Here is a 12,791-nt window from a genome sequence, read left to right on the forward strand (position 1 = left end):
ATTAAAATTTGAAATGGAGTATAAATGCAACCACTATCACTGTCATGGTGATTGTGCTTCTATTTAGTTTGAAACCATTTATTGCTGTAAGCCAATTGGCATCTTTCTTTGAAAATACAGTTAGAAAATTGGCTATTGAATTTAGCTTTTTGAATTAAAATTGCACATCAAAATGGGATATTTTTGTCGGCAGTAGATTTATCCTAATTTATTTTTGCTGTTAAATTTACTTGCATCAGATGCATTGTGTTAAAGTTTCCTGAGATTACTCTTTGTACTGTCTTCCACTGTTTAACAATAATAAACTCTATCTTGTCCATTCAAGTGTTATATCCACCTTCAAAAGTATCTGCAGTTTTTACTGCCTTAAAGGTGGCATTAGTTATAGAGCTGTTGTAAATGATTTGGCAGAAGTGACATCTCTCCACCTTGAATTCAGTTTTAGGTGTCAATACAAATCTTAATTCTGGAATTACATATTGAAGAAAGGTGTTTTGCATTTGCAGTACAGTATTCAAATACTCAAGTTGGTAATAAAACAAAGCTGCCTTTAATTTATACTAAATTAATAATCTTGTTCACAAAAGCAACTAAGCGGTTTGGACTAAGGGGTGTGAGAGATTGTTGATTGAATTTTGGTTAATGTAGATCCAGGTTAGCATGAATTTAATTCTTTTAGGCTCAGAGGGAAGGTAAACTTTTTATAAATTTGGTGCTGTCAAGGAATTCCGCCTGAGATTCATGTTAAGAATGGCGCCTCTGATTGGAGTTGGAGAATGAGCAGTCGAGCTCTAGCTTAATATCCACTGGATAGCCTTGGCAAACATACAGTATTATCTCAAGTCCTACTGGACTTCATGGTTGAAGATAAAGATATTTATGCAGCCTCTCCACAAATTATTTGCCTGATTGTTGTCTACCATTTATGATTGGATATGTTCACCAGAGAGATTTGATCCTGTTTCTGAGATCTTGCAGCTCTCTTATCTGCTACTTCTGATGTTAAACTCACAGGTAGCTCTTGTTTCTACAGAAAACTTTACAGAATTCATGTCATTATTTGCTGCAAGGCTATATTTGGATCCCTGTAGCTAGGTTTCTGTCCTGTCACAGTACCAAAGCAGCTCTGCTTGACTGTGACAAAAGTATGCTATCCCTTTTTGTTCTACTTGATGTGACTGCAGGCTTTGACATATTGGTCACACCATCCTCCTTCACTTCCTCTCCATTGTTGGCCTGCTGAGTGAGACTGCATAACGTGGTTCACTTGCAACAATTTCTCTTCCCACTCCTGCACAAATGTTTGTTCTCTAAGAAGCTATCCTCTTTATTCTCCATTTCTAATATCATCCAAAAACAAAATGTAATTTTCACTTGTTCACGTTTCAGTTCTTCTATTCTTTTGACCCCCTCCAATGTCTCTAAATTGTTTTACTACTCATCTGACATACAGCACTGAGTGAGTAGAGATTTCCTCCAACCAAATATTTAAAAAAAAACATCCTTTGCTCCCTGTAACTCTTTCTACTGAGCAGCCATTGACATAAAACCATAAGACATAGGAGTGGAAGTACGGCTATTCGGCCCATCAAGTCCACTCCGCCATTCAATCATGGCTGATGGGCATTTCAACTCCACTTACCCGCATTCTCCCCGTAGCCCTTAATTCCTTGTGACATCAAGAATTTATCAATCTCTGCCTTGAAGACATTTAGGGTCCCGGCCTCCACTGCACTCAGCGGCAATGAATTCCACAGGCCCACTACTCTCTGGCTGACAGTTCTCCACTACTTGGATGACGATCTGAAGTTGGACTAGGCAGTGAAACCTTGCTCCTATCCCGGTTAAATTGAGACGACCATAGTACAAACAGTGTGAATGGAGCCTAACAAATCAGTCAATTTAGAGAATAAGGATAACTGACAGTGATACAGATCCTCGTGCTTCCCTGCTGTGCCTTTGGGGCAATTCTTACACTTGGTGATCTGTCACATGCAATGTCCATAATTTGGTTTTAGTCCAAAGTATTTTCAATGCCAGATTAAATTGGGAAGGCAAGACTTTAATATAAGCAGAAACTGGAATATTACCATTGTTTGTTTCTTAGATTTGAATTTTATGATTCTAGATATAAATCAATATTTCATTGGAAAAGTGACACCTTTGTTAATGCATCATTTTTTAGATTCATAGAGCTGTACATGGAAACAGACCCTTAGGTCCAACTAATTTCTTATTATGATATCAAAGTGTGGTCCTATATTAAATGATGATTTGCATGGGAGCCCTTCTTTTAAGAAGCAAGAGTGTGCCTTTCATATCAGTAATGGGCTCTATTATTATGGGAGTGAGAGACAGTCTTTGGACACAGGAAATGTGATGGTAGTTGTAGATGTCATTTGGGCTTCTTTTATTAATGTAATGAATGTCTGCTGGTGTAACAATCTCTGCTATGTAAGGACCCAAAATTAAAATCTGTAATATGAGATCGTGACACACTTGTTCATTATTCATTTTAATAAGTTACATTCTTTATGTACTTGGGCTTTTTAAAATTTTAACTTTTTTCCTTTGTTATTTCCTTGTTTGCACTATATTATTAGTGACATATGTGGAGATAAGGAGTGAAAATTCAGTAAGAAGTTTTGACCTTGGCCCCTCTAATTAGTCTCTAGAATACTCAGAATAATCAATGTGCAACAATGGCTGAACTCTGAGAGTCAGTTAACTATGGGTTATTGGAGTATAACTGGCAATGGAAATTTGAATGTCAAAGGTGAGGAAATTTTAAGCTTTTGGATTGGGATGATGGCTTCACATACTGTTTATAGAGCCATTTTTACATTCGTAGTGAAAATTGTTGGTTGAAAGTTATAAAACATCCACAATTCTAGTTTTGTAAGCTATGGAAATCTTGAATGGAGAAAATATTGTATTATATCCACTGAATATAAATCAAGGAATCAAATGTTTTAGCTGCTTCTCTTTATCAAATTTCTATTTTGCCCAAATCACTGAAACCTGGTTGAAGATTATTATTGTAATAGTGGATGTTCTTAAATATTGCAATTATTCTCATTGAATTTGAAAGTTGGTGTATACTGTAACTTTTACTATTTTTTTAAAAAACATCTGTTGAAAATTTGACTAGTGGAAATGCACCAAAAGCTGTACAGGAATGATATGTTCCAACAATGGAACTATTTAGAGCAACCCTTAAATGGATGCTTCACGATGCTGATTTGTACACCAGTAGACAGTGGTGATGGTAGATATAAATGTAATTTGGGCTGCTTTTATGAATGTAATTAATGTCTGCTGGTGTAATAATTTCTGTGCTATGTTAAGACCCAAATTTAAATGATAAAAACAAGCATAAAACCACCTGTTCCTGGGGACAACTGAACTAGCTTATTTCTCAGTTTTGATGTTACATAATTTTGCAGAATATAATAGCTGATTATACACAGTATAAACGCGATGCCCAGTGCTTTTGTGGCCTATGAATCTGGCTTTTGGCGTAGACATCTGATTGGGCACTTGTTTTTGAGTTCAATTTTTTTTAAATCATCGTTTATATCTTAATGACTTGATCTTGACAGCTTGTTGCATTTTACATTGCAGCAACCCTATTGAGTGAGTGTAAACTGCATCATACCAATTAATGTTTGTTAGATTATCCAGTGTATCACATAGATATTTCCTGGATGTGAATGTAAATAAAGTTAATGTTGAATAATTGTAATGAGAGATTTTCAGTTGATTTGTTCAATTAAGTTTGATTATTTTTGTATTTATATTGTTCTTGTCTTTCCTATTTCTAGGCAAGCAGAGGCCCTAAAGGCTGACATGACTGGTAAGATTGACTTTGTATATTTTAATTCTGTACTATTTCTACAAGCATGATTTTGAATGGAGCTTAATGCCTATAGTTTTACGATTGAGTAACTGCTTCAAGTTGCAGGGGCTGTTAACTGTCATAATGTCATAAAGTGAAAACTGTATATCCGGTTACTATTGATAAATTGTGTTGCAACATAAAATGTAGTACTACATGATGGTGATTCTTGGGGTACCTTAAGAGCTGCTCTCACCACTGAGGCTTTATATTCTCCTTTCTTTCCCTCTGTGTAGCAATCACTAAAGAATTTTCTGCTGTCGTTGCTGAATTTCCATGTGTAATGTAAACCTATAGTTCCAAGGATTAGGCTTCATCCATTGTCACCAGCATTTAAATATTTCCCAATGTCTCATACTGGGTGTTAAGTTGGAAGTCAGAGTTGGCTCATCTGCACTATTTTGCTTTTATTTAGTAGTTGCTGGAAATCTGAAGAAGTAGCAGAAAATGCTAGAGAAACTCACCATTAGGCGAGAGACAATTGAAGTTTTGAGTCCAGTATGATGATTCTTTGGAACCCGATGAAGAGTCTTATTGGACTTAATTAACTCTTTCTCTCTCTTGTACAAAACTTAACCAGTTGAGGTGGGCCAGCATCCAGAGCTTGTAACTGGATGGTACGGAGATGGAGCTATGCTGAAGGAGAAAACCACAACTAAACATGTTTTAACCTAAAAAGGTTTAACCAGTACATTGATTCAGATGTGCCATGAAAAGGTGGCTGACATAAACAAACACCTTGTCTAACTGAACTGACGGCACAATGCCACCCAAGAAATGTGAATGGTGTTCATTCTGCCCGAGGAGACAGTGCATCGCATCTATTTTGGCATGCATCTAGAGGCAGTCTCTTGCTGAGGATAGGGTATGAGCACAATCGAGTGGGTTCAGTAATCCGATCTGATGACTTGCTTTGAAGTATTGCCCATAAGTTTGAGTCAAGGTGGTGTATAACAATGCAACTTTCAAGGATATCCGAACTGCAGCAGAAAACTTGAGATCTGGTTGACCGGAAGATGTACAGTTGGTAGAGTGACCACCCAGTAACTGAATCTGGTACATGAAACCCACTGAGAAGCTGGTGCTGTGAGTAGAGGAGAGCTAGACGTCAGAATGACAAACTGATGGAATCCCAGCTTTTGTCTATAAATGAAATAATTGAACTGCAGCATGTGAAAGAAGTTGGTCAAGATCATAGTATGGTGGTTAGCACAGTTGCGCCTCAGCGACAAGGCGTTAGGTTGATTCTACCCTCTGGTGACTGTACATGTGAAGTTTGTACATTCTTCATAGCGAAAGTGAGGACTGCAGATGCTGGAGGTCAGAGTTGAGAGTGTGATGCTGGAAAAGCAGAGCAGGTCAGGAGGTATCTGAGGAGCAAGAAATTGATGTTTCGGGCATAAGCTGTTCAAGTATGTGATTCTCCTCTTCTGATGCTGCCTGACCTGCTGTGCTTTTCCAGCACCACATTCTCAACACATTCTCCATAGTGTCCAGGGTTTTGTAGGTTAACTGGATTAGCCATGGGAAATGCAAAGATACACTGATAGGATAGGGGATGGGATGCACTTTGGTGGGTAGGTGTGGACTCAGGCCAAATGGTCTGCGTCCAGACTAGAGATTCTATTAATCTAAGATTACTGCAATGAGAAATTTGATGCAATAGTGCAGGAACAAAGGAATCCATTGATGAAGTTTAATGTGTCTGAATAAGTGAATCTCATAGTTGGATAACAGGAGAAATGTTGCAAAGAGTGTGTGAGATCCAGTAAATCTAGCACCATAGTTGAAGAGAACGGGGATGAATAACATACTGAATTGTCATATTTGTAACAATGAGCAAGTTGAAGTTGGAAATCAGGGACATTTTTAAGTGCAGTTAATCATCATTAATCCAAATAAAACAAGTGTCAAAATATGTAGAGGCTAGTACATTTGTACACTTACCAAACTTTAATACTGCCTTTTTAAAAAATTGTTTTCTTGTGACTCAAAAAAATAGCTGCCCATCTGTTTGTTTATGGCATTGTTAGGTTGTTCTGAAAACATCATTGCTCGATTTTAATTCAATAGGGGGGGGAAAAAAGTCTGGAATTAAGAGTCTAATGACCGTGAACCCATTGTTAGTTGTTGGAAAAACCCATCTGGTTCACTAATATTTTTTAGGGAAGGAACCTGCCATCCTTACCTGGTCTGGCCTACATGTGACTCCAAACCTACAACAGTGTAGTTGACCGTTAGCTGCCTTTGGGCAATTGGGAATGAGCAATAAATGTTGTCCTAGACAGTGACGCCCATGTTCCATGAATGAATAAAAACAATTTCTTTAATAATGGAACTTTCAGCTCTTGTCAATCTTGCAGAAAACATCTGACGACGACTGGCATCTGCACATTTGTAGTTGAATGTAAAACTATTGAGGTAGCTGTCAGAGGTACCTTGCTTCTCCAAATGGTGTGCTGTTATCACCCATCACAGATGGATTCATGATTCAGATGATGGCAATTACCCGGGCTTGAGATATTTTTCGAGTCTCCTCTTAAATTGTGCAAGACCATGCAGCAATCGTGATGATATTGCTTAGGCTGGCTACAAGGTATCCACCTTCGGAAAACATAGAAAGCACGATGAGTAAACCATTTAGTCCTTTAAGCCTGCTCTGCAATTCAATATGATTGTGGTTGATCAAGCAGCTCACTACCTTGTACCTGCTTCCTCCCCAGATTCTTTGATCCTTTTAAAACTATATCTAATTCCTTTTTGAAAACATTGGATATTTTGCTCTCGATCTCTTTCTGTGGCAGAAAATTCAAGTCACACCATTCTGAGTGAAAAGAATTTTTCATTTCAGTCTTTAATTGTCAACCCTGTGTTCTTAGACTGTGACCCTGATTCTGGAGTCTGCGGTCATCAGGAACATCCTTGCTGCACTTACCCTGTTAGAATTTTGTAAGTAAGAGAGCTTCCCCCTCACCTTTTCCTCAGATAAGGAGAGCAGCACTGCAAAGTACCATATTTTCAAACCAACAAGATACTTCATTAGGAAAATCTATATTGGTTCTGCATTAAAAAGAACTAAAAAGTCAGTACTTTTGTATTCAGAAATCTATTTTTCACAATGGAGTAAGTGATGATTATTGGTAGGCAACATCCCTGGCTCTGAAAAAAGTTTAATGTGAAGACTCATTATCTACAAAAGCTTTCATTGGAGATTTTTGTTTCCTATTTGCCTTTTATCTCTCATTAATTTCAAATGCATTGTTCAGTCTTCATTTTGCTTTCTGTACATGATTTAAATCCAGTTTATGTTTCCTTCTTTATACTTCCTGGTTTGCTGTCTTCAAGGCACAGAATCTCCCTGTGAATTGTAAGACACTTGGAACTACCAAAGATCAGAGGCACTGTGGTGTTCATTTTCACCAGTCTGAAGGCAGCAAGGCAAATAGATGAGATGTTGAGGCATTTGGGACACTTTCCTTTAATAGTCAATTATTAGACACTAGGCCTCTGATCTTTGGTAGTTCCAAGTGTCTTGAAAGTGTGGTTGAAACAGAAGCATTCATAACATTTAAGCAATATTGAGATATTAATTTGCATTGTGATAGCCTAAAGGTTATGAGCCAAAAGCTGGAAGATGGGATTGCTGTTGTCAGATCTTTGGTGCAGACACAGTGGGCCATTTAGCCTACTTCTACTCTGTAAAAGGTTCCTCATAATAGATTTGTTGTCAAGGTTAGATCTCACGGAATACAGGGAATACTAGCCATTTGTATAAATAACTGGCTTGCAGGTAGAAAACAGAGGGTGGTGTTGGAGGGTTGCATTTTAGACTAGAAACCTGTGATCAGTGGTGTGGCACAAGGGTTGGTGCTGGGTCCACTGCTTTTCATCATATTTATGTAATGATTTGTGTGAACTTAGGAGGTATGGTTAGTAAGTTTTGCAGATGACTGGAGGAGTAGTGGACAGCGAGGAACGTTACCTCAGAGTACAATGGGGATCTTGATCAGATGGGCCAATGGGCCGAGGAGCGACAGATAAAGTTTAATTTAGATAGGTGTGAGGTGCTGTATTTTGGAAAGGCAAATCAGGGCAGGACTTGTACACTTAATGGTAAATTCCTGGGGAGTGTTGCTGAACAAAGAGACCTTAGAGTGCGGGATCATAATTCCTTGAAAGTGGATTCGAAGGTAGATAGGAAAGTAAAAAAGCTGTTTTGAATGCTTGCCTTTTTTGATCAGTTCATTGAGTATAGGAGTTGGGTGATCATGTTGTGGCTTGATAGGATGTTAGTTAGACCACTTCTAGAATACTGCATTCAATTCTGGTCTCTCTGCTATAGAGCGAATGTTGTGAAATTTGAAAGGGTTCAGAAAAGAGTTGCAAGGATATTGCAAGAGTTAAGGGTTTGGGCCATAGGGAGAGGCTGAATAGGCTTGGCCTATTTACCCTGGAGCTTCGGAGGCTGAGGGGTGACCTTCTGGAGGTTCATAAAATTGTAAGGGGCATGGATAGGATGAATAGCCAGGTCGTTTCTCTGGGGGAGTCCAAAACTTAGAGTGCATGGGTTTAGGATGAGAGGGGAAAGATTTAAAAGGGCCATAAGGGGCAACTTTTTCATGTAGAGAGTGGTGCATGTACGAAATGTGCTGCCAGAGAAAATGGTAGAGGCTAGTATAATAACATTTAAAAGGCATCTGGATGGGTATATGATTGGGAACAGTTTAGAGGGATACGGGCCAAATGCTGGCAAATAGGACTAGATTAATTTAGGGTATTTGGTTGGCATGCACGTGTTGGAATGAAGGGTCTGTTTCTGTACTGTACAATTCTAACTGTGAATGCCTGAGGATATAAGAGTGTAAATATTTCACCGTAACAAACCTGGCTGTTTCTCTTCAGTTCATGTCTGAAAGCAAGCCTTTTTTATGTATTTAAGGTTACACAGTTTTATCAAATATGGAAGTGGTTCAATCTTCCCAACTTTTATTCAGAGTAGGAATGTTAGGAGGCATCAGTGCAAGTTACATTGGTAAATACCATATTTAATCATTCCTAAAATTAATTGACCTTTTCAGCTAAATTTATTGAGAAATATTTGCCTGGAGGCTTGTCAAAGATGAAAGATTTCACATGCAGATTTATAAATTGATTTTTAAAAATATTTTAATCATTTTATAACATTCACACTGAGGATTTCACTTTTTACCAGCTTGGTGTCCGAACTTTGTCTAAAATGAGCAAACTCCTGTTTAAAACCTACAACATTTAACTCTGGTTGAGATTAGATACTCAGTGGAACAGTCTATCTAATTTTTGATTGCTGAAACAGAATGAACTGTGAATGCTTCACCAATTAATGATACTGTCAGGAAAAATCCAAATAACATTCCATGAAAAGTTAGTGGTTTTCATCTTTAGTATTTTGAAGAGTTTTGTTCCCCTGTGTATCAAATTATTGTTTATGTATATATTGCACTACAAAATACATTTGCTTAATGACTGGTACAATCTATATATCTGATTTTACATTTACATAGAACATAGAAAAATACAGATGAACAGTTTGTTCTCTCCATTTTTTTTCAGGGCCTCACTACATTTAAAAGTACTTGTAATGAAAATGATTATGGCTTGTAGATTCTTTCCTCACCAAAACATTCACTGTAAGCAGGGAATAGAGTTTAACATTGAAAGTTTGAACTTTTCCATTGTGTTTTAACAATCCTAAGTTATAGTTCTGCACTTTTCCATCTTTGCATGTTTACAGCTAACCTTGTGAGAATCTGTTTTCACACAGATATCAATCTTTGTGCAAAACTACCTACATTGCTATTGAATTAGATCTATGGCCATGGCAGTTCTCCACTTTCCCATTTATTCATTCCTTGCCCCTGCTTGCTCTCAACCCCTCCTGCTGTTTCTCAGTATTAAATGTTAATTGTGTCTGTCTGGTCTTATCATCAATACTTATTTGTGAGCGACTTGACCTTGAGTAAATTTAGCCCATGAGGAAAGGATTCTAAATAATTGAGTCCAGAATACCAAGTTCTTATTTTGTGAAGTGGTGAAGTTTAAACATTGTCATCTCATGAGACCTTCATGGACATACTATTGAACTTGCATTATGAATTAATTGAAATCTATGTGCATGCTGTTTGGCCACATTAAAAACATTTGATACTGCTTTCATTTTCCTTCTCAGTGAATATATGGTTTAGCTATTTGCTTTAATTTGTTTGTGTGACCTTTGTAACGATGCTGTGGTTTAGAGGTTATTTTGTCCTGGTTTCTTTTGAGAGAGAAATTGAGCAAGAGGTGGATAGCTGGCCAGTTAAGATCACTTGAGTAAACTATTTGGGACCCCTTGGATTGTTTTTTTAAACAATGGATGTAGCCAGATCTCAAGATCAGAATTTCTGGGTTTTAGAATTTCAGTATCATCTGCAGCTATTGGGGTCTCAGTAGAGTTGGAAGCTTTAGTAAATGTCTCCTGACTGCTACTGTCTCTGAATTTTCTCTTCATTTATTTTCCTCCTAAGTTGGAGAACTGCATTTGAGAATCTGTTGTCTGAATTTACTTTCTTGGCCAGGAATATGTTTATGGGATATTACGATATTGGAACAATTAATTAGTAATAGTTATAATATCTATTGTTCTCAAGTTTTCCAATAAAGTTATTCTAAATGTCTCTTTCTTTTGTTTGTATTTTTACCATAGTGTTCAAATAAATTGCATTTTGCTTATCATTGAGTACTTTGCATTGCTTCTAGAACGTGGTACTTCAGATTTGTCTGTAAAATAAGAAAAAGGGTCTAGACTACCTTCGTAAAATATTTTGAGGAGATCTGGTCTGGTCCATAACACCTTTTGTTGTAGATGTTTCATTGGCCTGTATTTTCAGATCATTTTAGTTGATAAAACATACTTTAATGTACTGACTTTTAAAAAGGAAAACCATTGCATACAAATTTTTTTTAATAATTTGATTCCAAGAAGGAAAAACATAGCTGGAGAGATGCACATTTTTTTTTACAGATTAATATAAAACTTTTTTTTTGGGACAGATTCAAAGCTGGGTCCGGCTGAAGTCTGGACTTCCAGGCAAGCTCTACAGGACCTCTACCAAAAAATGCTGGTCACAGATTTGGAGTATGCACTGGATAAGAAGGTGGAGCAGGATCTGTAAGTATGCAGTGAGTTCTGGTGATGTCACAAATATCACTTCTCTGTCACTGTTTCAATTTTCTATTTGGTTGATGCACTTGTTTGATTGTAGTTGTTTAAAGATGCAAGTGAAATTGCTCACCTACAATAGGAAGAAAACAGGACCTAAAATTTGGTATTTATTTTGCTTAGATTGTATTCCACTGTATTTGATCCATATACTGCTGATCTATTACTAACATCTGGTTACATTATACTGATTTGTGTGGTAATGTTAGCCATTTTGAAAAGCAACTGTAGTAAGCAGAGTTAGCAGACAAACATGTTGAATTGACTCCTGGTAGGTGGTAAACTAAAAAGTTAAAAGCAGTGTTTATTCATTTACCTTCATATGTTGAAACAACTTACAACTGGTCTAAGATAAAACTAATACTGTAAATTAGGTTTTTTTAATTATAATGGAGAAATGTAATTCTCCAAGAATGTAACATTAGCTTTTGTGGACCATAGAAGATGTCTTGTAATAATTATGAACTCATACACCGTTAAAAGTCCAGTTACAACTCCTTGAACAAGTTCTAACTTTTTTGAAGATTTTCATAGCGAGACTGGAAAAATGCAAGTTTTTATCTATTCTCTAGCAACCTAGGGATTGCACACCAGCCTCCTAACAGCACATAACCTGGAGGAGTGTAGACTCGCTGACAGCAAACTTCAAATTTTCCCTTTGTGCACACTTGCAAATGTCTTGGCATTTACTGTCATTACCTAAATAAGAGTTTTGTCACCAATGCCACTACAAAATGCATATGAAAATTCAAAACAAGTATTCTATCTTTGTCTTTGCACTTCAGTCTTTCCTCCTTGTGCTTTCATTTACATAGATGCACTTCCATTATCTATATCGATATTCCCAAATTTTGTTCACGCCCTTCCCTATGTTCTCATGAAGGTATAAACATATAAAATGGAGCTCTTCTAACTTTGTCAGATGGAAAATAATTAAGTTCTAGAATGTGGTCAATTTCAAAATTCAACATTTTAAAATTATCAATCAGATGAATAGGAATGGGTGATTTCATTTGCAAGCGGAGTTGTTGATTAAAGCAGAAAACAAGCTAAACTAATGAAAAAGATGTATAATTTTTTTTAAAAATGGAAGCAACATTTATGCTTGTTTATTGCAAAGAATCGCAGTCTTGAGTCCTTAGCAGTTTCATCTTGAAACACTTAGCTGGGAAGTCATAATCATCCTAAAAGCAGAAATTATTGGCAACCATAATTTCGTTAGCACTTCAAAACTATACAAATAAATCTTTGGAATGTTTTATTTTTGTTTTCTCTGCATTATAATTCAGAGCTTTTATAATAGCTCCAAAAAATATCATTCATTGATTAGTTTACCTTTGTTCAGCTATCTCTATGAAAGTTGTGAGGGCTGATGTCACTTTTGGGGGAAGGGGGGAGATTTTGTCTTGTTCTTTCTGACCTGGATCTGTAAATTTACAATGAACTTCTAACCTGAAAGCTTTCTGACCAACCAAGTTACACTGATGTTTCAAAAAAGGGCAGAGATGCGATTTAAACAAAATTCCAGCTCAGCAGATGAATAACATTTTAACATTTTAAAAAAAAACTCGCTACAGTCATACCTAGAGAGACCGAATATTAATAACTAATAGAGTCATAGGATTGTACAGCACGGAAACAGATCCTTCAGATATC

The 12,791-nt window shown here is 36.8% G+C and overlaps 1 protein-coding gene across 3 annotated transcripts in view; it reads left to right on the forward strand.

The window, feature by feature from the left end:
- Positions 1-12,791, forward strand: part of smg7 (SMG7 nonsense mediated mRNA decay factor) — a 144,381-nt gene that overhangs the window by 46,078 nt on the left and 85,512 nt on the right. For all 3 annotated transcript variants that reach the window (XM_072573943.1, XM_072573941.1, XM_072573944.1), the window contains exons 2-3: positions 3,825-3,856; positions 10,967-11,084. In XM_072573943.1, the coding sequence (XP_072430044.1) occupies positions 3,825-3,856; positions 10,967-11,084 (150 nt within the window). The remainder of the gene's footprint in view (positions 1-3,824; positions 3,857-10,966; positions 11,085-12,791) is intronic.

The sequence above is a fragment of the Chiloscyllium punctatum genome, chromosome 7, assembly GCF_047496795.1.
Source record: "Chiloscyllium punctatum isolate Juve2018m chromosome 7, sChiPun1.3, whole genome shotgun sequence".
Lineage (NCBI taxonomy): Eukaryota > Metazoa > Chordata > Chondrichthyes > Orectolobiformes > Hemiscylliidae > Chiloscyllium > Chiloscyllium punctatum.